We start from the raw sequence: 26,370 nt of genomic DNA on the forward strand, positions 1-26,370 counted from the left end.
TCTAGTATTATACTACGTTTCATTGCTCATGTCTGTAATATGTGATTTATGTTTTTTCTTTCTGATGAAATAAAGGAGACACCTTGAATAAATTATTAAAATTGACAGACCTTCTACTATATCAGAAAGAAAAAAACATGGGTTCATAGATTTTCTCAAAAAAGAAAAAACTAAATAAGGTTACTGTGAAAATTAATTCCGAGGCCCTAATACAAAGATGGAGAGCTCAGACAGAGCCCAAAAGTCATCCTGTGTTAAGGAGACATAGCTAAGAGTCTGGGTTTGCCAAGGTAGCTGGAGTCTATAGAGCAGAGTACACGAGAGAAAAAACTTCAGAGATATAGAGGGCCATCCCCAAGTATTCAGCTGAGTATAATCTGTGTTTGCATATAGAAAAAGACCAGAGGATGGGTAAAGAACCACATGAGGTCGGGCGCGGTGGCTTAAGCCTGTAATCCCAGCACTTTGGGAGGCCGAGACGGGCGGATCACGAGGTCAGGAGATCGAAACCATCCTGGCTAACACGGTGAAACCCTGTCTCTACTGAAAAATATGAAAAACTAGCCGGGCGAGGTGGTGGGCACCTGTAGTCCCAGCTACTCGGGAGACTGAGGCAGAAGAATGGCGTAAACCCAGGAGGCGGAGCTTGCAGTGAGCCAAGATCGCGCCACTGCACTCCAGGATGGGTGACAAAGCGAGACTCCGTATCAAAAAAAAAAAAAAAAAGGAAGCACATGAAAGGATTATACGGGAAGCAATTCCCAAGGCTTATACAGAAAACATGATAGTTCTCATTCCAACCAGCTTGAGTAAAAAACCCCATAATTCATGAAGCATTAGGTAGAGAATATAGGAAGGTTGTGTCTCAGTAATGGGAGAGGAATTTGTCTTAAAATGTATGCTGCAATAGTCTCATCGAGAAATGCTTAGAATCAAGACCCCCCAAAAGATCATATTGTTTCCAAGTAACTTAACCATGTAACAGAAAAAAAAAAATCAAGAATATCTATAGAAATTAAAAAAAAAATCAGTACCTAAAATTCAGTGTCCAATCAAAATTAAACCATGTTAACAGTATCAGACAAGGGAGATTTTAGAGGAAAGAATATTACCAGAGATTAAGAGAATCACAATGATAAAGTGGTCAACACATCAAGTGGACATAAAATAGGAAATATTTATTCACCTATTAAAAGATATCAAAATATGTGAAGCAAAATCTGACAGAACTGCAGAGAAGTAAATCCAATTTAATATTCAGAAATGTCAACAATCCTCTTAAAATAATTGCTAGAACCAAAACAAAGCCACAGAATGTCAATAAAGATATAAAAAACGTAAATTACATTATCAACCATTTTTACCTGATCAATACTTGTAGAACCCCTTCATCAAATGAGAATACAGTATACATTTCAAGTGAACATGTAACTCCTACCAAGATAGACCATATTCTGGGCCACAAAGCAAATCTCAATAAATGTAAATCAAGTCTTAATGTACTCTGACCACAGTGGAATTATTGCAGAAATTACCAGAAAGATAAGCAAAATCCCCAAATATTTAGAAATTAACATACATTTAAAAAGAGCCACGTGTCAAGAAGAATTTTTTTAACTGGAAAACATCCTAAACTCAACTAAAATGAAACCACATTGGCCGGGCACAATGGTTCAAGCCTGTAATCCCAGCACTTTGGGAGGCCAAGGCAGGTGGATCACGAGGTCAGGAGATCGAGACCACCCTGGCTAACACAGTGAAACCCCGTCTCTACTAAAAATACAAAAAATTAGTCAGGCATGGTGGTAGGCGCCTGTAGTCCCAGCTACTTGGGAGGCTGAGGCAGGAGAATGGCATGAACCTGGGAGGAGGAGCTTGCAGTGAGCCGAGATTGCGCCACTGCAATCCAACCTGGGTGAGAAAGTGAGACATTGTCCCCCCCGCCAAAAAAAGAAAAAAAAAATGAAACCACATCAAGCTTGATGGGAGGTAATTAAAGCAGTTCTTAGATAGATTTTTAACATGAACATTTTCCCCCCATATTAGGGGAAAAAACCCCAAAGGTTTGAAACAAAGGACCTCAGCTTCCATGTCAAAAAGTAGCAAAAGAAATGAAATCCAATAAAAGCAGAAGGCATTAGTAAAAGTCAAAATGGAAAAAAAAAAAAAAAATCCCAAAATATCAGAAAACAGAAAATTCAGTAATACCAAGTACTTTAAAGATCAATAAAACTGTAAAATTGATAAATCTCTACCCAAACCAATCAAGGTTAAAAGAAAAATACATTACCAGTATCAGGAATAGAAGAGGTGGCACCAATACAAATTCTACAAGTACGAAAATAATATTTTGAAAAATTTGAGTACTTAAATGAAACAGACAAACTCCGTGAAAGACACAAACCATCAAAGCTCACTCTAGAGATGGATGGATGGAGAGACATGGACAGACAGATGTATATATAACTAGTATAGCCCTCCATCTACCATGGAAATCAAACTTGTAGTTAGATGCTGTCCTACAAAACACACTTCAGGCCCAGAGAGACAGAGAGACAACACACACACATAGATAGACGGATGTATATATAACTTGTACAGCCCTCTGTCTACCACGGAAGTCAAACTTGTAGTTAGAAACTTTCCTACAAAACAAACTCGAGGCCCAGACAGCTTCCTTGGTGAATTCTACCAAACATTTAAGGAAGAAATAATACCAATTATTCACAAACTCTTCCAGAGAGTTGAAGAGCAGGAATACTTCCCAACTTACTCTATAAAAAGCTGGCATTATGCTGATACCAAAGCCAAACCTGGGCAAGATATAAAATTAGAAAGAAAAAAAAAGCAAGCAAGTAAGCAGGAAAGAAAATCAGAGACAAGTATCACTCATGAACATTGGTGCAAAACTTGTTACAAAAACAAAATAGCAAATCAAATTCAACAATATACTCAATGACTAACACATCAGGACCAAATGGGAATTATTCCAGAAATGCAAGGTTGGCTTAACATTTAAAAAAATTAGTCAATGTAATTCACATTAAACAACTAAAACAGAAAAAGAAACCACTAGGATTATGGTCACCAGAGTCCAAGAAAATGCCCTACAAATCCCTATTTTCACCTTTGTGTAGTTCTCTTCCCCTTTTAACCAGGATTAGCTAGGGTTACTTATGAAATATAGCAGAAATAATGGCTCATCACTTTCAATTTAAGGTAATGACAGATACTGTGGCTTTGTTCTTGTGTGAGTTCTCTCCTGCATCACTTGCTTTGGAACTACTTCTCTACAATGGAATACTCTTAGCAAAGTACAAATGAAAAGAAATGAACTATGAAACAGAGAACACCACCATGAACCATAATTTCAGAGTTTAAGAAGCCAAAAACATTAAAATACATATTAAATTACTGTATCTATGTAGGAAATACAAACCAATCTACAGTGACAAAAGATCAGTGGTTGCCTGGGGATGGGTAAAGGAAAGGGATAAAATATAAAAGGAATCAGGAAACTTTTGGTTTGAGAAGTGCCAACGTGTATCAAAACTTATCAAATGGTACACTATAAATACATGCAGTTTATTGCAAAAATGTTTACACTGACACACTGACTTCTGGACAGTAACCTTAGCCATAAGAGACACAGGTATGGGAGTATTTCTGTAAACCCTCATAATGGAGCCAAAGTAATGGAAACACATGTGGATGCACCTTTAGAAGAGTCATATTCCCTATAGTTTGCTGCAGTTTTCTCATTCCCTTATTAATCTGGGTCTCTGCACCAACTATGATTCCCTCCTGGGCCTTCTGGAGGACAGCCAGCATCAACTGCTTACTGAAAAAGACTTCAGAGATCTTGACATGTCCCATGAGTTCAAATTCTCCTCAAGAAGCCTTGGGAATATGAAGTATCCTCTGGGAACAGGGGACCTAATTCATGTTGCTCCCAGACGCACTAGAGATTATTACAACAAATGCCCACTGCTTAGGGTGACCTCAGTTACACAAAAAATCTTAACATATAGACCAAAAGATTAGGGCTGCAAAGACTAGCATTCTTTCCTAGGAGAGCTTAAGCAGTCAAGTAACTTAGCTTGACACTAGAATAAGAGCTAGTCTTTGCCATTCTACTATCACCTCAGAGATACAGTTGGAGCTCTCACAAAAGCTGTTCATCCCTTCATACTGGCTTAGCCCAATTATGTTCTCAACCCAACCCACAAAGCGAACAGAATCCCCAAGATTTAAGATAGTCTAAAAATTAAGGCATTTGTTGCAAAACCAGAATATGAGGCAGCCAATTTCAGTTTAGGTGTCTTGGAGGCTGGAAAAATCCATCACAAGTGCCATGTGAGATCAACTATATCCATGAAGGGAAACCCCTGCCAGTGGTCAGAACAAAGCTCCCATCTTTCTGGCTAAAACTGGGTCATGCTCATGCTTAAACCAGTTGTGGCGCAGAAAAAAGTGAGAATCTTTCATGGCCTCAGGCTACTGATGATTCCCTCCAGGAAAGGGAGAAGTAGAGGTCTTTTGAAGCACATTGGGGTTACTTTTGCACAATGCAGGACTCTTCCAGCACAAAGACAGATGGCTTCTATCAGAGGCACTGCCTTGACAACATTCCAGCAAGGGTCTAGAAAATTCAGCATACCTCCAGAAGGCTTCCCATATAGCTGGTACTCAGAAGAACCTCCTCAGGGTGAGTGTTTGAGTGTATCAAGTTCTACTTCTGGCTGTTGGCTACACATAAAGGCTACTCTTGGAGCTTCTCTCTGGTGTCATTTATTATGTTGAACAAGGAAATGGAATCATCTATCTCCCATCCTAAGGCCTTTCTCCACTGTGAATTTTCCAGTGGCGGATGAGGGAAGCCCTCTGCCTGAAGGCCTTCCCACATTCACTGCACTTATATGGCCTTTCTCCAGTGTGAATTCTATGATGCTGAACAAGTACATGTTTGTGGCTAAAGGCTTTTCCACACTCACTGCACACATAAGGCTTTTCACCATTATGAACTCTTTGATGTGCAATAAGGTCAGAGCTTTGGCTAAAGAATTTTCCACATGCAATGCACTCATAAGGCCTTGCTCCAGTATGAACACTCCAATGTTTAATGAGTCTGTATTTGTGACCAAAGTATTTTCCACATTCACTGCACTCATACGGCCTTTCTCCAGTATGGATACTCTCATGCTGAACAAGTGTAGATTTGTGGCTGTAGGCTTTCCCACATTCACTGCACTTGTAAGGCCTTGCTCCAGTGTGTACTCTTTGATGTACAATAAGGTTAGAACTATGATTAAAAACTTTCCCACATATGCCACACTCATAAGGCATTTCTCCAGTGTGGATTCTCTGGTGCTGAGCAAGTATGGGTTTGCGGCTAAAGGTTTTCCCACATTCACCACACTCATAAGGCCTTTCTCCAGTGTGGACTCTCTGGTGTTGAATGAGTGAGTCTTTGCGGCTGAAGGTTTTCCCACATTCGCTGCATTTGTAATGCCTTTTTCCACAGTGAGAGGCCTCCTCGCACTTGGTGTTGCTGTGTGGCTTCCACTCATTGTGAGGGGCATGGTGCTGGAAAATGCTTGAGCTGGCTAGGAAGTCCTTACAAGCCTCCCCTGTCACAAAAGACATCTCTGATGATTGGACAGTGCAGTTGTTCACAAGAAAGGTCCTGCTCTTATCCCTTCTAAAGGGTTCCTCTCCACTGTGCTGCTTCTGGTGCTGGTGAAGGTTTGCACTGAACCAGAACTGTTTCCCACACAGCACACACATGTACGGTTTCTGCCCTGGGTGTGTTTCCTGGTGCTCAGCCAAGTGCAAAATGTCTTTTAAGACCAGGCCACATGTCCCACAGGGGTAAGCCTTCTGAGTAGAAGGACCTCCCTTGGGAATCCTGATCTGTGACATTCCTATAGAAAAGCTCTGCTCAAAAGGTATCTCTTCATCCTCCATTCCATGCCAACAACCTGAAAGCAGAGAAATGCTGGTGAAGTACAAATTGACACAGGTGGAAGAGGGGAAGCCTCACTACAAATATGCTTCTAACACAACTAAGACCAAAGTCATAGGACTGTTGTTAGGACAAGGGTCCAAACTCAAGTTCAGCAAATGTGTATTATACAGTAGTTGGCATCTAAATGTCATAGAATGGAGAAGGACTCAACTGGGAGAGGACAAAGATGTGGAGTACAGCACAAAAAAGAGGCGGGTCTCAAAGTCATTCACAATCAGATTTTCTTGGCTGCTGGGGACAGGTGAGAGTGGTGCAGAAGGTTATGGTCCACACCAAAGAAAATCAAATTGCTACTCAGTAGTTGGTGTTTAAGGACTATTTGGGCTACACATCTCATGAAACACTAAGTACAGGCCAATGTTGGAAGGCACTGTAGAACAAGCCATGGAGAGGAACAGGTGAGACATGGAGGCAGTGGTATGGAACATCCAGAGGTCAAAGGCCAGAGTATGAAAGGCAAGTGTATAAATGAGAAAGTAGATAAAAATGAAGTACAGCCCAGTGGCCTTAGCACGAATACAACTGTAGACACCAAGAGGCCATGGAACAATATGAACCCAGCCCTGACATCACACTTTTCCCCAGTTCCCACTCACCAGGGCCACTCCCACCTGGAGTCTCTGTGGCAACAGGTAGGGTCATGTCCACCCAGTCAGATACCCAGGGCTCACTACCCATCACCAGTGAGGCAACTATATGGGACATGAAAGATGTATGTCCTAAGGGAAAGACAGAACAGCACTGGTCTGGGTAACCTAAATAGAAAACTAAACATTATTAAAATAATCTCAGAGAAGAGTCTTGCAGGAATAGCGCAGTGGTCCTAGCAAGTAGCGACCATAATGGTCCCTACAATTCCTGGCATAGGCAGGCCACAGGAAATCTCAGCTAAAGGAAGAGCGCAGAGTCCCAGGCACAGAGGTGTCATGGATACAGACAGAGGAATTCAGACAGGGAAAGGACAAGATGGATATGACCCACTGGGCTGACAATACAATGCATAACTCCTGAATCCATCCTTGCAAGGCTCTGAGACAGCAAGTGCTGGGAATGCTCAGAAGGAGGAGGTAGGAGTGCACACAGCCCAAGCCCAGCACTCACATAACCTACTGCAGGAACTAAGAAATGAGGCAGTGTCCATGGCTCTGATGTAGGAAGGACAAGGGTGCCCTGAAAAAAAGGGGAAGGGCAGGGCCCAGTCCAAGTCACTGGGGTGGATGTGACGGCCTTACCCAGAGAGGCCATAAGTGCAAAGTTCTCCAGCATCACATCACGGTACAGGAGCCTCTGAGCCTCATCAAGGAGCACCCACTCCTCCTGGGAGAAGTACACGAACACGTCCTCAAAGTTCACCTGCCCCTGCCACAATTGGGAGAGCCAAGTCCATGAGCAGCATCTCTCCCAAGAACCCCCATCCATGCCCCCACACATCTCTCTCCTGTATACCCTCCTACCTAACTTCTCAAGAAATATCAGGACCAGGTGTCATTGGTGTCTTCTCTCTCCTCATGGTCCCAATGATCACTCTGTCTACCCACAGCAACCACAGGCAGGTGAAGAAGCTGTCACCCTCTAAGCTCTGTGCCTAGCATACAGGGCCTCACCCTTCTGTAAGCAAATTCCTCTGGGGTCACTAACATCATGCTTACCAGATAACCAAAGATGGGCTTGCCTTTCTCCTTTAAGCCCAGAGGTCATCAGTCTACACTTCTTTCCATATGTACATCACTCTTTGGATCACAGTTATCTCACAACTCTGGCTCTCCACCATCATTTTCCTGGCTCACTAAATGCACTACCACTGTGAAATGAATATTCTCTTTTAACTCCCAGTCTACATCATTAGTCATCTGTAAGCCATTTCAGGATGATTCCCGCCCCCTTGCTCTTGGTTCCCACCAGACATGACAGAGACCTGCAATTTCTTGAAAACTCCCATCTCAGTCTCACCTCTAAGTATTTGCACAGGCTGGTTCCTGTGCCTGGAACCTTCCAACCTTATTCCAATGGTTGGCAGAAATGGAAACCCCTCCATAAAACCCCTGGCCCGGAGTCAGGACCCTGGGCTTGGGGCTTCTCCAGAGTCCTCAGACCCAAGAAACTGGAGAGTAGCAGGAGAGTGTTCTATATAACACCACAATGCTGGACAGCGTGTTGGGTGGGGGTGGATCGGTGAGAGCATGGACATTCTCCCCTCACCTGTATAGGGTCCATAATTACTTCTGAGTTCATGAGAACCTGTGGGGAAGAGGGAGACTGTGAGAGCCAAGCAATCTTGAGGGAACCCCAACGGCTCAACCCCATCCCATATTCCTACCCTGTTACAATGCGCCTGGGAGTTGAATGTCTGCCCTCTGTGCCTCCGTCTTTAAGGATGCCTCTTAACTGTGTTACCTCGGAATAGTGCTCATTATCTGTCCCCATGGCCAACAAGAGTCTGCCCTCCATGAGCAGTCGATGGAATACTTTTTAAACCCTCGAATTCTGGCTCTCCTCTGTTCAGAACCTTCCATGGCTCCCATCACCCTCAGAACAGAGACCCAGCTGCTCAGGATGATATTCCAGGTGTGATCACTTATAAAGCACTCTGATCCTTTCAGACACCAAAGGCCCAATTTGCCCCAATGCTCCAGCTGTGAACCATCTCGGACCCTTTGCATACACTGGTCTCTCTGCCTGGAACGTCCTTCAACTCCTGCTGTCAAAATGGGTCCCAAACACGAGCGCCCCCACTGTTCTAGATTCAGGGGCCTGAGCTGCAGTAACCCGAGGAGCGGTTCATTCGAAGCTTTAGGAGTCAGAGATGGGGGTCAGCGCACAGACTCGCAGACGCAGCACCCACCTGTGCCGGGCCCATAGGCTCAGCCGCCGCCATCAGGCCTGTGGACTACGGAAGGGTGGCGACAAGTGCAGGAACCTGGGATCAGCCGTCCAGGGCCCAGCCCAGCGGTTAGGTCACTCAGGCAGCGCCACTGTCGAGTCTCAGGCCCACCTCTCTTTAGAGAAGAAGACACTCTCTCACGCTTTCCCTTTTCTGTCACCTCAGGTCTGACATTGCGTTCGGAGACTAAACCAGTGGATTAATGGAAAAGCAAACAAAATGTCCACCCGAGGATGGTAGAGGAAGTCCCGCCCTGACGTTTTCCTCACCAACGGAAACGCCTATTTCCTGGGCTTTCATTGGCCCAGAGCCGCCACGTTTTCTGGGTAATGTAGTTCCCACGGCACCAATACTAGTAAGCGGCGTCTCGCGTCACTTCCAGGTCAAAAGCCCAGAAAAGACCGCCAGGGGATCCTGGAAATGGTGTTCCCCGTCTCCAAGGCCCAGACGGAGCTTAGCATCCTCTTGAAGGCGCCATATCTGTATTTCTGGTGAACGTAGTCTGTGACATCAAAGAAATGTTTAGAGACATGATTTCAGGCTTCCTTGTGCAGAGAATGCTCATCAAAAAATAAAATGGACACACCATACACTAACGTCACCCAGATTTCTATAGCTGGAAGTTAACAAATATTGTTTTCAAATGCGTGTAGCCTGAAGCTCCAGAGTTAGTTTGGCGAGCCTCAGCATTTTCTGTCAGGCACAAGAAAGAAAAGACTCCAGACACCACCACGATGTGGAACATGGAGTGGGGATGTTAGGTGGCCTTGAAGTAAGTGAATAATGCTTCTGTCTCTGGTTACCTCAGGGAATATTTCTCCTGCTTATACAGCAGTGATTGTGTCAAACCCAACAAGTAATACTCTTGTTCAAGATAGTATGTCATACTCCATATACAGAGAGGTATTGAATATTTTAAGTGTTGTATTACAAGTATCTGAAAAGACAGAATTCATCAAATGTCATATGGCAATGAAAAAGGCAACAAGAACACTTTCTGTAAAGAAGAAATAACCACCAAACTAGATTTCTATACACAACACAATGTCTTTTTTTTTTTTTTTTTTTTTTTTTTTTGAGACGGAGTCTCGCTCTGTCGCCCAGGCTGGAGTGCAGTGGCCGGATCTCAGCTCACTGCAAGCTCCGCCTCCCGGGTTTACGCAATTCTCCTGCCTCAGCCTCCCTAGTAGCTGGGACTACAGGTGCCCGCCCCCACGCCTGGCTAGTTTTTTTTTTTGTATTTTTTAGTAGAGACGGGGTTTCACCGTGTTAGCCAGGATGGTCTCGATCTCCTGACCTCGTGATCCACCCGTCTCGGCCTCCCAAAGTGCTGGGATTACAGGCTTGAGCCACCGCGCCCAGCCAACACAATGTCTTTTATGAAAGTGTGATATAAAACTATTTGAAACCAAAAACAATAAATGTAATGGAAATACATTTACACAGAAAATAATTTTTAAAATAATACTCAAGGTCAAAGAAGGTTGATCCCAGGTGAAAAGTCTGCAATGAGAGAAGAAATGAAGATGAAAAGAAGTGCATCTTTTGATTAAAATAACAGCTTATTACAGTGTAAAACATGAGTAGATCTACTTATAGAGTTAGAATGATGGAATTCCCATGTGTAACCTCAACTACATATAAATTGAAAGGAGGCCTGTTGCTCAAAGTTTTAAATCTTTTACATTTTTAGCTTTAATACGATAAATAGAGTCAGCATATATACTTTTCAAACTAGAAGAGGAAAAGTGTGGAATATAAGTAAATAATCAATAGAAAGGTAAAATAATAGTAAAATAAATGGAATAAGTGAGACAAAAAAAGCACAATGTAGGATATATTTAAACTGTCAACCTAAATAACAGAGATTCTTCAAAGATGTTGAGTTCCTTCAGGAACGCACGGGATTTGCAAATCCAAGACATGCAGGCTAGGGGGACTACAGGCATATCCAGAGAGCTTGAAACAAGGGGAATCTTTCAAAGGCAAAAGGGAAAAGTACACATAATTTGTTTTGAAACAAAAAGAACATTGATCACAGATGTTTATGGCAGAGGTTAACACTAGTTCATTAGTGGAGACAATTTGTCAGGCAAGTGTTCTACTACATCCAGAGTTGTCCTTGTAACTCCTGTAGCAAGCTGCGGTTTGAGAAGTTCTTGTCAAAAGTTCTTTTAACGGGAATATGTGCATTAAGAGCCCTCTGAGACTTGGCAATAGCTCTTAAGAGTGTGTGTTTGAGTGCCCTTTTTTTTTCAGCCTCCTGGCTTTATTTTTTTCACACAAGTTACTCATTTTGATTTTGACAACTTTCGCAAAACCTAAATGACTATGCAATAAATACTCAAATAAGCAGTTAGTAATTTTTGATGGACCAAAACACACTTCATGAGGTATTCTCTTTTCTTCAGTGAATTTACACAGAATTTGAATTATGATTGAAAGCACATCTAACATTCCCAGACTCTCTACTCTGTCAGTAAGAAAAGAGTCATGCTGTAGTTAGGAATGTCCAGAATTTGCTTTAGAGAAACCAAGATCTATGCTTGAAGGTTACCAGGCCCTTGACTCACCTAGCTGGGCTGAGATGTCATCAGGGAACTGCACACCATCAACATCTTCTGGTTAGTCATACAGGGGTTGGATAAGGATAACAATAATTTACATTTAATAATGTCTATATCCTAGACATTATTTCAGACCTTTCATAAACACTGTGCACTTTTGCCCTGTAAAGTGGATTTGTCACCTAGATTAATATAAGGAAACTGAGGCTTCATGGGTCTATAATTTGTCTTCAGTTGTGGCCGTTAAGTGATAGTTGGGAATGGAGTCCAAGGAGCCATGACTAATTGCCCAACAAGGCCTCCTACCCTAGGTCATCTATCTGGGTAGGTTCAGAGCCCTTTCTATGTTAGACAAACAAGGCTATGAAAAATTCAATGTCCCAGGCAGCTGACATGAGGACAAGAATGTGTCTTGCCTTTTCTTTGCTACAGGAACATGAACCTTCAGCTTCATTTATTCCCTAAATGTGAGTTCCTTGGATGCCAATCAAGAATCAAAACAGGAAAAGTCCTGCTGGCCCACAAATACAGAGGGTTTGATAGGTGAAATGTTATTCCTGAGCTTCACCATACCATCCCAACCACCCACATATCCTGTTACCTCTGCCTCCTAATATGTCCCAGGTCATCTTCTTCTCAGCACCTCCAATTTCATGCCCTTGGGCCAATCTGCCAACATTCCTGAACTACACAACATCTTCTGCCTTGTATCCTACATCAGTTTTTTCTCTACTTCAGTTCGTTCTCCACATACCACGCAGAAGATGACTTCAACACAAATCAGGTTCTATTTGGGAGAATCAGAAGCATGTTGGTGGCTAGAGGGGGAAGGCCTTCCCTCCAAACTTTAGTGTTATAACATGGTTTAGGGTTATAACATGTCCTGCATTTTCAGTGGTCCCACCAGGAGTTTCTATGTTGTCCTGTTTGTCAGACTTATTGCTACTGTCCAGCTCCTAGGATTTCTTCCTCAGCAGAGGACTCCTGTAATGCCCCTGGCTCAATTCATGTTCTCTTTCTCCTCTCTCCTTTACAGCAAGAACTAAAATCATTTCTTTGCAAACCAAGGCCAGCGAACAGGAGATTCACAACCACGTTATCGATTTGGTGGTGCCCTTCACACTTCATGGAACATGAAAGCTCAGTGAGGGTCTGCGTCCACTGCCCAGCAGAGAGAGCATAGCCATGTGCCATTTATGTGAGAGTGCAATCTTGGTACATTTAGAGTAACTGTGCAATCCAATATGCAGATGGACGGTGTTCAATTAGGAATTCTCAAAATTTTTCAAAAAACAATTCTCAAATAAAAATCTAATGTAATTCCTATTCCATTTAAAGTCAATGATTTTGTTTTCCTATGCTTTGAAACTAGAATATCCTTGTTGTCTCAATCCCAAGATGGAAGCCAAGCTAAAAAACAAAAGGAGCAGGACTTCACAGAAGCCCTAAGGCTCAATGAAGAATAGGCCATTGCACATTGCGCAGTCTTTTTAAAAAACAATAATTGTGCTGCTATCCACACATCCTTGTGAGTCATTTCTCATCAGACATATATTCTAAGCCATATGCAATACATACAGCTCTAAATTCTAGTAATCATCCTGACAGAATTCTAATGAAGGAGGTGGATGAGCATTTACCAGAATCAAATGAATGCAAACTGAAAAATAGGCAAAACTATGTTAGATGATGCAATGTAAAAAATCAGAAATGCCACAAATTAGACCTCCTTGGTGGGTGAATGACTTACAGCAGGCGTTACAGAAATGCTGGTATGGCCGGGTGCACTGACTCACACCTGTAATCCCAGTACTTTGGGAGGCCTGGGCAGGCAGATCATGAGGTCAGGAGATGGAGACCATCCTGGGCAACATGGTGAAACCCTGTCTCTACTAAAAATACAAAAAATTAGCTGGGCATAGTGGTGCACGCCTGTAGTCCCAGCTACTCGGGAGGCTGAGGCAGGGGAACCGCTTGAACCCAGGAGACAGAGGTTGCAGTGAGCCGAGACTGCACCACTGCACTCCAGCCTGGTGACAGAGTGAGACTCTGTCTCAAAAAAGAAAAAAAAAAAGAAAGAAAAAAAAGAAATGCTGGTATACTGACACTGTTCTTTTTTGATTGGTACACTGGTTTTAGAGATGTGTTGACTTTGGGAATATTCATTGAGCTGTACAACTACATGTTACTTTTTGTGAATGTCATTTGTAAACTAAAACGTACCAAAAGTTCATGCTAACAAACCTGAAGTGCCTATTCAATATTGTTACGCAGGCTGGATGTGGTGGCTCATGCCTATAATCCCAGAATTTTGGAAGGCCTAGGCAGGTAGATGGCCTGAGCTCAGGAGTTCGAGACTAGCCTGGACAACATGGCAAAACCTGTCTCCACACACACACACAAAAAAGTAAAACTAGCCAGCCATGGTGGCTTGCACCTGTGGTCCTAGCTACTTGGGAGGCTGAGGTGGGAGGATTCCTTGATCCTGGGAGGTGGAGATTGTGGTGAGCTAAGATGGCACCACTGCACTCCAGCCTGGGCAACAGAAGGAGACCCTATCTCCAATATGTGTGTGTGTGTGTGTGTGTGTGTGTGTGTGTGTATAATTCTCCACTGTAGAATAAATATACTATTCTCCAATGTGGAATAATAATTAATAATACTAATAATTCTTGGGCATTTACCTAATTGAAATAATAATTCTTGGGTATTTACCTGATTGAAATGAAAAACTATCTTTAACAAAAATTCTTCCAGTGATCTGGTAGAAATGTAAGAAAAAAATTCTTTAATCCCAAGGCAAATATACAGTGGTTTTATTATTAATGTACAGTTTTGACAAACACATTTTTTTTTTTTTTTTGAGACAGAGTCTTGCTCTGTCACCCAGGCTGGAGTGCAGTGGCCAGATCTCAGCTCACTGCAAGCTCCGCCTGCCGGGTTCATGCCATTCTCCTGCCTCAGCCTCCCGAGTAGCTGGGACTACAGGCGCCCGCCACCTCGCCCGGCTAGTTTTGTATTTTTTAGTAGTGACGGGGTTTCACCGTTTTAGCCAGGATGGTCTCGATCTCCTGACCTCGTGATCCGCCCGTCTCGGCCTCCCAAAGTGCTGGGATTACAGGCTTGAGCCACCGCGCCCGGCCAACAAACACATTCTTAACAGATGAGGTGTATTAACTATGGTATATAGAGATGATGGAATACTACTCAGCAGTATAAAGAATAAAGTATTGCTACACAAAACAAGGGTGAATCACAAATGCATTACACTAAGTGAATGAGGCCAGACTGAAAAAGCTACATGCTGTTGGAGTCCATGTACGTAACCCTAGAAATGTATGTTCCTAGAACTCCAAGAAGACAGAAATCACATCCATGATCCTGGGGCCAGGAGTAGGAGAACAAATTAACCCCAAAGTGGCATGAAAGAGGAGGAGAGAGCTGCAAACTGACCACTGAATGCACAATCATGTCCAGTTTCTCACATCACTGCTTTCCACATGCCCTGGCCCAGCCACTGTGTCCTCCTTCCTGGTGCTGCAACTCAGCAAGTTTTCTCCCATCACATCTCTTTGGCACTTGGTCTACCTTTTAACTGAATATTTTAAACTTGGTTCTTTCATAGCTGCCTCCTTCTCATTTTTTTTTTTTGGTGTCAACTCAATTATCACCTTCAAGAAAGCCACCCACATCCAACTCATCTGAATGGGCACTGTCCTCAGCCTTCAGTTTAAACATTTCCAACTCTGTCCTCAACTGACATTCCCTCACATTCTTCTGTTCATATCCCCCATTATTTTCACCACTACTTAGAACAACTTCTGGCATTTGTTATTTATGTTTGTCTATTCTAGGTTCAGTTTCCAGGTAGAATGTGGACTTGGCAAATTCTACAAAAATAGATCAATATTTTCATGGCTTGACCTGGGAGGAGAGAGTGGTGTATTTGGGTGGTATGTGCAGAGGAAAAGACTTTTTCTTAGTATTTTTCAGTCATTTTTTGGTGAGTCAGTGTTCAGCAGAGCAAGGACATTCAGGTAAGTCTCAAAGATGTAGTATCTATGGAAGAGTAGATTATTGTAGTGGTTACGAATAGCTGTACTCTTGAGTAGTTGGTGATCCTGGCTCTTTGGTTCCACTGGAGCTTTGAAGAGTTTATAATCACTAAGCCAACATCTGTTGGGATGGTGTCTTTGAACATAAGACTGTGTTTGGGCAATAACAGGACATAGGGCTGCTTACCTGCTGTGGAGCAGAACTGCTCTTCTGAAATATTAGGCTTCTTCCTCCTTGAGGAAACGGTTATATTTTCCCATCCTGTGGCTTCATCTCCCTCCCTACTTTTCCTTACAAGGATAGTTCAGATGGGTTAGTCTGGGCTCTCTAGCTGAGGCGACCAGACTTCAAGTGTCTAAGGACCAGGTAGCCATCTCCATGGAAGCCCAGAGTTTCCAGAGCTGGTGAGTGGTGACTCCTTCCATTAAGCTCTAACCTTGGGGATGGCAGGATATGTCATCAAAATTTGTTTAGTTGGTTATAGCCCTCAGCCTTCCCTCAATCCCTGTAGCTGCTCATGTGTTGAGGGTTGACTTGTGATTAAACCCTGAAGTGCATCTGCTTCTTATGCCATCTTGGGTAGGTTAGGCTTCCCAAACACGGAGAAATGTGCTTGCCAGCTCTGAAGGAGATATGGCCAAAGGTAGAGTCTTGGACTCAAACTGATGTTCCTACTCCTTATAGACATGTAAATATTCCTAAAGGTTGGAAATAAAAATGGATTCCAGAAGTTAGAGAGAAAACATATAGACCTGGCATATGTTGCTTTAAAAAAAAAATAGCTTCATGGGGTTTTTTTTTTTTTTAATGAATTCAATGAGATATAAGCAAATTTCTTAGTAGATAATGATTTTACCTAAACCAAATGATTAAATAGTCTACTCTGTCCTCACCAATCATGTTATTTGCAATTCTACATATAAGCCTGCTTTAGTGGGTTGTCTCTTCCTGTGATAAAAATTAAAACGTCTACCTATACTCTTTATTTCAAAACTATCACACAATTCACTATAACTTTCAAAAGAGATATAGTTCTTTTTTTAATTAAAACCACATCTGTGAAACAACCAGTAGTGATAAAACATAGTTTCTTTCTTTTTTTAAAATTTATTTTTTTGAGACAGTCTTGCTCTGTCACCCAGGCTGGAGTGCAGTGGCACAGTCTCAGCTCACTGCAACCTCTCCCTCCCAGGTTCAAGCGATTCTTCTGCCTCAGCCTCCCGAGTAGCTGGGATTGCAGTCACCTGCCCCCACGCCCGGCTAAAAAATATAGTTCCAAGGCATCCTCTTTTCACATCACCTCACATGCCTGATACACCCCATTGAGCTAACATTTGCATGACATTTTTGTTAATCATTTTGATAATCATTCTATAAATGTCTTTATCGTTTTACCACATACATATATTTTCCTAAATGATATACTGTTTCTTATCACCAGATTCTGAATTCTCTACACATTTTATACTGTATGAGTGACTAGATTCCATAATATGTTTTTTAGATTTGTCCAAAAAGGTTCCTGTGATGATGGTCAATTTCCATAATCTATCAGATGATTAATCCAGAATCTATTCTTTTAATAGATGTTGTCAAGGAATTGAAACATTTATTCTTCTGCTTGGTTTCAGAAAGAGGAGATTATCTACACATTGTCCCACTCCTGTCATGGATTCAGCTCTCCTCACTCTCCTCCTCCCCTCCCCTCCACATGCTACATAATGGTCTAACTGAAATAACTAATGCCACAGCTGCCAAGGGAGGGGTAAAGAACTTGTCTCTCTCTATTCTACCATGTTCTCAATCCCAATATTGACTCCCCTACTCCTTCTCAGAGTCAATTAGTACTGAACACCCAGTTCCAGAAAGCTCCAAGAAGGAGGAAAGGCTTCGTTTTCTCTTGTTCTCATAAGTCACTCCAAGGCTGTGTTTAAGTTGATCATTATTCAGCCCACAGATGGAAGGGGTAGGAAAAAAAGTAGGGAAATTAGATTGACACGAGGGAACTAGATTCAACGGGAATGGATGTAGTGGGACAACACATAATTAAGGGTTGACATAATTTCTTTTTATCAATAGTTGTGTGTTGTTAACAACAGTCTAGCATTCTACCCACCTGTGAGGAATTGGCTTTATATTTGGAAATGGAAGAGCAGTGGGAACATGGAACAGAAAAGGATGAAGGAGAGAAATTGAGGGGGAGTTGGTTTACGGGTTTGCCGCCTATTGTTGTGCCTGTACACCAATGTTGGGTCCTTGAGGAAGGAAAGAGCACAAATGCGCATGGGATGAAGGACGAAAGTAAATCCTTGGGCTCCCCTATTCTCTCATCACCTACCTCCAGAATTCAGAGCCTTTTCTTATCATATATCAGGCATTGCTTTGCCATAGTTAATTTTAATATTGGGTGTCCCTTTGTCAAGGGAAATTTGGGAATGTATACGTGGCTCTGCCCAGAGAAACTTCTTTATCGTGGCTGTGAAAGTCCTTCAAAAGAAGGAAAGATTGGAGTATCAGTTGCAGGAAACTGAAATCCAGGCCCATCTCCAATAACAGCAGCTTCAGGATGAGTCCGAGAGAAGTTCTCAACCCTAATTTCTCCTTCATCTCCTATTCCGTTACCTCCATCTTCATCATCATCTCCATCTCCATCATCATCTCCATCTCCATCATTATCTATCATCTCCAATCTCCATCTCCGAAATTATGCCCACTTCCTCCAAGTTTGGAGCCACGGGAACTACATCGTCCAAAAGGCGCCACGCCGGCAGGCGGAGATCCTTGACCAATGAAAAGAGGCCTGCCTGAGCGTGCGACGCGCAATGGGCGGGATTTCCGGCGTCTCCCTTTGGCGTTCACGTTCGCGACTCTCAGGTGAACTGAGCCTGCGGGAAGCTGGTAGTGAGCGGGTTGAGGCGACCAGCGCCGGAAGGGGCGGCGGCGACGTGCTCTGTTCTCGCGGCTCAGAGGCGGGTCTGAGGCTCACTGGCGGCGCCCAGGGTGGCCCGGGCCCTCTCCTCGGTCGTTGTCGCCCCGCCCGCTCTACCCACAGGCTCGGATGGCGGCGGCCGCGCTAAGGGACCCCACTCAGGTGAGCGCCGCGTCCTCCCGGCCTCCCCGGAATCCTAAAGCCCTGTGAGGGCCGCCTGCTCAGGTTCCCGGGTGCAGAACTGTGGGGCGTTCGTGGGCGGGGTCCCGATTCTGACACGCAATGTGATGGGGTGGGAATGGAGGCCAAGAGGTCTGGCTCGCAAAGATGTAAGGCGCGCTCAGCGAGTCCCGAACCTGAGGCCTCCGGGTGTCTGTAGTAGGCAGCTTGGGAAGGGACCAGTCGCGTGTGGAGCGACAGCCCGAGCAGCTGCCCCTTCATCCTGAGGGCACAGTGGCCGCAGAGGGCTGGAGACAGAAGAGTGACACGATCTGTATCTCAAAGTTTGCCAAAGTCCCCTCAAGGCAAAACACAGTGGGGTAGGGGTGAGGCGGGTGAAGACAGACCGGTGAGTAGGTAAATTCAGTAGACTAGTGGAGCATCTACTGGGACTGGGCCATAGAGGAGGGGAAGTGATCAGATCTTGGATGGATTTCAAAAACGGAACAGACAGGAACTCCTGTTGCATCACATGTGACTATGAAGGAAAGTAGGGAATGAAGAGCCATTCTGGATTTTTATTTGTATTTTTGTTTGTTTATTCGTGAATATCAGGAAGGATGGAGATGGGGAAGGCTGTGCAGGGAGTAGGTTTTGGGCATGATGATCCTTAGATGACCCAGAATGGAGGTGTCGTGTCCACATGGGCAGCTTGCTCACTCACATCTGGAGGTTTGGGGAGGGATCTGGGCTGGAGATATCCAAGAGGTGGTGGGTAGAGGCCTGGACTAGGGTAAGGCCTGGGACTCCTATTTAGGAGGGAGAATCTTAAGGTTTCATTTCAGATGGGCCCTGAGGTGAGAGAAGGGAGAGATGGCCCTGTAGGACGGGGCTGCCTCTATAGCATGGAGTTTTGCTGTCCGAAGTGGTTCTGTCTGGTGCCTGCAGGAATGGAGGGTTATAGAGTATGAAGACCCAGGACTGGATGGAGACTGCAGTGTTGGGTAGCATATAGGTTTGCTTCTCTAGGCTCAGCAGTTCCTTGTGTCCAGTCCATGTGGAGAAAAGGAAAGGTCAGCCAGGCTAGTGGAGCAGCCCCTTTGGTGCCTGAGTTTTCCTAGCCATCAGCACAGGAGGGATGATCAACTGCTCCAGTAGAAGGGCTCTCAGCAGGATTGCCTTCAGGGGAGTATATAGCAGGCAGCCAGGTTGCCAAAAGGAATGGTGTCCGCTCAGGTTTCTCAGACCCAAGTCCCAGTTTATTTATTTGTGAATTTATGAGATACGTACTTATTTAAGCACTAATTGATCATAGTTCATATACACACAGGGGCAAATAAAACCACATGGATTTATTAAGTTGAACTGATGTAAGCACTTCATAATTGGTTGTAAACTTAATATACTGGAAAGTATTTTATTAAAACACCCTAAGTACCACATTCTTAATTTAACAGTAAGTTTAAGAAACCCGTATTTTCTTTTCTTTTTTTTTTGAGACAGAGTTTTGCTTTTGTTGCCCAGGCTAAACTGCAATGGTGCAGTCTCTCCTCACTGCAACCTCTGCCTGCCAGGTTCAAGAGATTCCCCTGCCTCCGCCTCCTGAGTAGCTGGGATTACAGGCAGTCACCACCACACCCAGCTAATTTTTGTTTTCAGTAGAGACGAGGCTTCACCATGTTAGCCAGGCTGGTCTCAAACTCCTGATCTTAGGTGATACACCCACCTTGGCCTCCTAAAGTATTGGGATTACAGGCCTGAGCCACTGCACCTAGCCAGAAACCCACATTTTCAAAGCCTACCAGTTTATTTGCACTGAAAATGTTTACAGAAGCATTAATTATGCGTACAGTAGGAGTTGATACTTAGTCCTAGACACATAAGTATGAGTTTGATACAAACAATAGTCCTATTGAGTGAATACCATTATTATTGCCGTGTTGCAGATGGCAACACCAAGGCACAGGGAAGTTGAGCATTTTTCCAAGGGCACACAACAGGTAAGAGGCATCACTAAGAACCAAAGCCCAGATTGTAGATACTCAGGCACACCTGACTCCAGGCTAGACGAGGGGGCTTGGATGATCCTTTGGCAACATCACTATCTGGTTCTCATTGCCTTGATTTTCCATAGGTTCTTGTGACTGCAGAGTTACTTACATATCACGAGGAGGTAAGTGGAGGATGTCTCAGGTCCTCACCCTGCTCAACTCCTACCTACATGGTCTTCAGAATTATGGTGTCTTGAGGCTTGCTATTCTCCCTATCCTTCCAATGGACTTCCCTGGAAGACAGACACACAAAGTCAGGGCCCTGAGTCCAGACCATATTATTATTATTATTTTCTTTTGAGACAGAGTTTTGCTCTTGTTGCCCAGGCTGGAGTGCAAAGGTGCGATCTCGGCTCACTGCACCTCTGGCTTCCAGGTTCAAGTGATTCTTCTGTCTGAGCCTCCCGAGTAGCTGGGATTACAGGCATGCATCACCACACAGGCTAATTTTGTATTTTTGGTAGAGACAGGTTTCTCCACATTGGTTAGGCTCGTCTCAAACTCTCGACCTCAGGTGATCCACCTGCCTCGGCCTCCCAAAGTGCTGGGATTACAGGTGTGAGCCACCATGCCCAGCCCAGGTTATATATTATATGGAGAGGTTCTCATTTCTGGCAACCAATAACAGGAGGTTTAGAAGGTTTAGTGATCAACATTAGAAAATACCTTTAGGTAAGGTTGAACTGGGAATGCTTAGGCAACCTTAGATCTCCATTATGTCTGATGGAAGCATCAGCAGGTATAAGGCGGACCTGAAGTGGTTGAATGAGGAGCCGAGCTGAGGTGTTCAGATATGGGTGCAATTCCAAGTAGCTGAAGATAAAGCAAGAAAAAGAGCCAGGTAGGGAGGCCTTCAAAGTGGGGCTGAGGGCTGCCCCGGGCAGTGAGTGCCATTGGAGTCTGGGATGGCATGGAGTTCTGATTGCATTTGGTAAGTGCCCTCTGGATGCCATGTGTAGACTAGAATGTGGTGACACTAGGGGAGGCACATAAGGTGGTGTAGGGAGCACTGAATGTGGTACAGAGTATGTGCACATTCTAGTGAGTGTAAACAGATGTCCGCCGGACCTTGTATTGGGGGATTCAGTGAGAGCAGTGACACAAATTTGATTGTATTTGGGAAACACAATCTGGGGGATCCAAGGTGAGTTGTCTGGCAAGAGAAGAGTAGGACTCTGCATACCATGCCCAGAGCTGAAATGGACTATATCTGCCTACCTGCCTGTGCTTGCTCAGTGTGAACATGCGGAGAGAGTGGGCATCAGTGGTTCTGGGGCAGGGTCTCTCCTCTGAGATGGGGATTGAGGAAGAGGGTGAGCAGGGGTGGATGTTTAGGGGGATGCCTAAATTCCCCAGTAAGGAGGCCACAGATAAACTCAACTCTTTCCATCTTAGCAGGGCTATGTGACCTTTGAGGATGTGGCTGTCTACTTCTCCCAGGAGGAATGGAGATTGCTTGATGAGGCTCAGAGGCTCCTCTGCCGCAATGTGATGCTGGAGAACTTTTCACTTCTGGCCTCTCTGGGTAAGGTTCTCACAGCCCACCCCAGCATCCTGGGCTGGACTTGGCTCTTCTTCCTTTTCCTAGGGACAGGTCTGTTCTTCCCAAAGCTGAATTGTGGGCACTCATTCCTTCTCCAGGATCCGGAAGTAGCTATTGTAGTTGGCCTTGGCTGCGTATACTACCACCTTCTCTCCCCGAGCTGCCCCAGAGCTGTGCAGGAAAGGGTTTGGGGTTAACGAGCCTTGCAGTCAACTTGATGGAACTTAACCCTGGTGGCCTCTCTGTGGCCTGGTGACACTGCAGATCTGTGGTAATTCTATTCCCCTACGTTCTGCCTGCCTCCTCTAGCCAACATACCTGGGTGTCTGTCTGTGCCAGCAATTGAGTCACCAGTGTGATTGCTGTTTGACTGGGTTGTTCCTGTAAGACCCTCCTCCAAGGTTCTTTCTGTACTATTTTGTTTTCTTTCTGTGATGGGATAAGTCATTCTGGCTCAGTGCTGCCACTCACCTGTTGTTTTCCTTAGGACTTGCATCTTCCAAGACCCATGATATACCCAGCTGGAGTCATGGGAGGAGCCCTTCATGCCTGCTTGGGAAGTTGTGACTTCAGCCATACCGAGAGGTACTTGGTGGGTGGAGCTCAGGGAGGTATGAACTCGGGGATGGGTTCATATCATACCAGTGGGCCCAGATATTTTGATACCAAGGCAAGGGGTCGTCGCTGATTTCTGTCTTTTCCTCCTCAGTCACCCATTTATGTCTATTCTGATATTGGACCCGGGGCCATTCCCCACCTCTGTCGTCCATGTTTCACCCAATCCTCAGCAGCACCTTTCAGCAGTGGCTTTCCCTGAATGTGTGGTGAGGTGGGCGCTGATCCCTGCATAGTCCTTGAGCACCAGCTATTTGGTTGCAGTTGATTTTTTCTGGATCTGGACATAACCTTCTGTGCCGTGTTCCTGTGTCTCCAGCAGCCAAAGTCCTCTGGAAAGCCATTTGCAGAGGATTGTGTTGGGGACTCTGCCTCTCCTCCCTGTGCTATACCCAGTCCTTGCATCCTTGGTGCTCATGAGGCCTCCCCAAATCCTTGAGCTGGCCAGGTTCAGCACTGCATAGCAGGCCCTTCCCTGCCGAGAGCTAGCCCCCCTCATTTCTGCCAGCAGCCCCAGGTAATAATTACTGTGTGTGTCAGACACATTTGTGAGATTGCTGCCTCCTCACACCAAGGACTACGTTTACTTCATCAACATGTCTCTTCTTTCAGGTTGTTGGCATGGAGCCGAGGCCAAGGAAGCTCCTGAGCAGAGTGCTTCTGTAGGACTGTGCAGTTCAAACGTTCAGCAACACCAGAAGCAGCACTGTGGAGAGAAATCCTTAAAAACACAAGAGGGCAGGGTTCCAGTTTTGAGGAGTTGCAAAGTTCAACTATCAGAGAAGTCCTTGCAAAGCAGGGATGTTGGGAAGGACCTCCCGACCAGCTCAGTTATTCTCAAGCACCAGGTGACTCACACGGGAGAGAAGTCACATAGGAGCTCCAAAAGTAGGGAGGCCTTTCATGCTGGAAAAAGGCATTTCAAATGCAGTGAATGTGGGAAAGACTTTGGTCAGAAATATTTACTTGTTCAGCACCAGAGACTACACACTGGGGAAAAGCCTTATGAATGCAGTGAATGTGGGAAGTTATTTAGAGATATGTCCAACCTTTTTATACACCAAATAGTTCACACTGGAGAAAAGCCTTATGGGTGTAGTGACTGTGGAAAATCCTTTAGCCGTAATGCTCATCTCGTTGAACACCAGAGAGTTCACACTGGAGAAAAGCCTTTTACATGCAGTGAATGTGGAAAAGCTTTCAGGCATAATTCCACACTTGTTCAGCATCACAAAATCCACACTGGAGTAAGGCCTTATGAGTGCAGTGAATGTGGAAAATTGTTTAGTTTCAACTCCAGCCTCATGAAACATCAGAGAGTTCACACTGGAGAAAGACCTTATAAGTGCAGTGAATGTGGAAAATTCTATAGCCACAAGTCCAACCTTATCAAACATTGGCGTGTTCACACTGGAGAAAGGCCTTATGAGTGCAGTGAATGTGGGAAATTTTTTAGCCAAAGCTCAAGCCTTATGCAACATCGAAAAGTTCACACTGGAGAAAAACCTTTTAAGTGCAATGAATGTGGGAGATTATTTAGAGAGAATTCCACCCTTCTTAGACATCAGAGGGTTCACACTGGAGCAAAGCCTTATGAGTGCACAGAATGTGGGAAGTTTTTTAGCCAAAGCTCAACCCTCATGCAACATCGAAAAGTTCACATTGGAGAAAAGCCTTTTAAGTGCGATGAATGTGGGAGATTGTTTAGAGAGAATTCCAGCCTCATTAAACATCAGAGAGTTCACACTGGAGCAAAGCCTTATGAGTGCAGGGAATGTGGGAAATTTTTTCGCCACAACTCCAGTCTTTTTAAACACCGAAGGATTCACACTGGAGAAGTGCAGTGATTGTGTGAAATCCTTTAGCCAGTGTTTCAACCTCATTCAACACCAGAAGGTTCACAGTGGAAAAAAGTCCTGAAGATAACAGATGGAAATCCCTTAGCCACACCTCCAATCTCGTTCAACACTGGACAGTTTGCAAAGTGGACAATGTAGTGAATATAGAAAAGGGTTTCAGCCAAAGGCCTAACCCTATTCAACACCAGAAAGTTTAGACTGAAGAAAGGCCTTAGGATGGCGGGTTATATACTGTCTCTGAATCAATATGACCTCACTTAAAACAGAAACTCTGAGGATGGCCTTTATGAGAGAGCTGGCAATTGAACATCATTCATCTAAATATGCACACTGGAGGCAGGATGAGAATTCCTGACAGATTGTCCTTCCTGAGAAGATAGCCCTCTGCCTTGGAGCTCCAGAGAGAGAGAGCCCTGTATTCTTGGCTGCACCAGTCGAATGGAGTTTTAATCCCGCTGAGTTTGGAGTTGGGGGAGGAAAGGAGTTGTCTTGGTTCAGATGTGACTGACTTTTGCTGTTCTTATGAATGTTAGATGTTTAATAAATAAATATTTATTTGCTGTACACCCTTATGGCCATTTCCAGAGACTGAATTGCATTTTTATAATTTTCACCCTTTTGGCTTTGTAACAGGGCTGCAAAGTTCCTCACTCAGTTATTCTGTGAGTACATCCAAATGTTTGAAATTTTAAAAGCTTGCCAAATTGTGTTCTAAATGGTTAGCATTTCATATTCCCTCCTGGAATATATTAGATTTTCCATTTCTTCACATTACTGACAATTTATATATATAGAAGTCATAGGCCATTCATTTTAGCCATTTCACTAAGTGTGCACTAGTATTTCATTGTAGTTCTTAATTTGTATTTTTCCAATGACTCAGTTTTGAGCATTTTTTTTAATGTGCTTACTTGTCACTCATATATCTTCATTAGTAACATGTCTGTTGGTATTTTTTGCCTGTTTTTAAAAACATTTGGTTGGTTACAAGTTCTTAATATTTCTGGAGACAAATCCCTTATTTGATATAAGCATTGCCAATGTTTTCTCACAGTCCGTGGCTTTTGTTTTCTTTTTTAAAATTTAGAGATGAGGTCGTGCAATGTTGCACAGACTAGTCTCTAACTCCTGGCCTCAAGTGATCATCCTGCCTCAGCCTCCCAAAGTGCTGGGATTACAGGCATGAGCCACCATGCTTGGCCTTGTTTTCAGTTCTTAACATTATCTTCCCTAGAGCAGATTGTCTTAATTTTATGAAGTCCTGTTTATCCATTTGTTATTTTATTCATTGTGCATTTAGTGTTGTATTCTCTTACTATACCACATCTTTGCCTATAAATAAAAGCCTTATGCGAGTATGCTACAGTAGTCTTAAGAATCTTTTAAAATACCCAACTTCTGAAACATTTGTAGGTTTAACTACAGATAAAGAATTCAATGTATAGATAAATGTGTACATATTCCCTGTCTTTACTGAGACAGCTTAGCAAGCCATGGCATTCCAGTAGCTTTGAGCATATTTAATACCCAGTTACTGGTTTATATAATTTTTTAATACAAAGAACCAGAACTCCTCAGAGAAGAGGCTGTTTTCAAGTTGTGGCAGAAAAGGTACAACATGATTTGAGGAAATACTGCATTGGAAAATAAAGAAATGCTTACAGAATAATATTGATGTATTA

At 43.9% G+C, this 26,370-nt stretch overlaps 2 protein-coding genes and 1 long non-coding RNA gene across 11 annotated transcripts in view; 2 read left to right on the top strand and 1 right to left on the bottom strand.

Annotated features, from left to right (window-relative positions):
* Window positions 1-9,160, bottom strand: part of ZNF772 (zinc finger protein 772) — a 27,457-nt gene extending 18,297 nt beyond the window's left edge. The window contains exons 1-5 of one of the 5 annotated variants that reach the window (XM_033224628.1): window positions 8,871-9,160; window positions 8,228-8,266; window positions 7,261-7,387; window positions 6,625-6,747; window positions 4,823-5,981 (exon numbers count right to left, since the gene is read on the bottom strand). In XM_033224628.1, the coding sequence (XP_033080519.1) occupies window positions 4,834-5,981; window positions 6,625-6,747; window positions 7,261-7,387; window positions 8,228-8,266; window positions 8,871-8,903 (1,470 nt within the window). In that variant the 5' untranslated portion in view covers window positions 8,904-9,160 and the 3' untranslated portion in view covers window positions 4,823-4,833. Of the gene's footprint in view, window positions 1-3,564; window positions 5,982-6,624; window positions 6,748-7,260; window positions 7,388-7,978; window positions 8,267-8,870 lie in introns of those variants that run through there. The other 4 variants (XM_033224627.1, XM_033224630.1, XM_033224629.1 and 1 more) reach the window with 4 other exon arrangements.
* The window catches only part of LOC117091818, a 27,209-nt gene extending 14,402 nt beyond the window's left edge, over window positions 1-12,807 (top strand). For 4 of the 5 annotated variants that reach the window (XR_004440538.1, XR_004440539.1, XR_004440541.1 and 1 more), the window contains 2 exons: window positions 9,075-9,235; window positions 12,513-12,807. This is a non-coding gene — a long non-coding RNA (uncharacterized LOC117091818). The remainder of the gene's footprint in view (window positions 1-9,074; window positions 9,236-12,512) is intronic. The other variant, XR_004440543.1, reaches the window with a different exon arrangement.
* A 5,543-nt stretch (window positions 12,808-18,350) lies between these two features.
* ZNF419 (zinc finger protein 419) lies at window positions 18,351-25,260 on the top strand. Its single transcript, XM_033224626.1, is given in 6 exon segments — window positions 18,351-18,623; window positions 20,755-20,793; window positions 22,067-22,196; window positions 22,702-22,725; window positions 22,728-22,799; window positions 23,442-25,260. Coding segments are annotated over 6 exon segments (1,533 nt in total). The 5' UTR covers window positions 18,351-18,590; the 3' UTR covers window positions 24,677-25,260.
* The last annotated feature ends 1,110 nt before the right edge of the window (window positions 25,261-26,370 follow it).

This window comes from Trachypithecus francoisi, unplaced genomic scaffold (assembly GCF_009764315.1).
Source record: "Trachypithecus francoisi isolate TF-2019V2 unplaced genomic scaffold, Tfra_2.0 Lachesis_group12, whole genome shotgun sequence".
Taxonomy (NCBI): Eukaryota; Metazoa; Chordata; class Mammalia; order Primates; family Cercopithecidae; genus Trachypithecus; species Trachypithecus francoisi.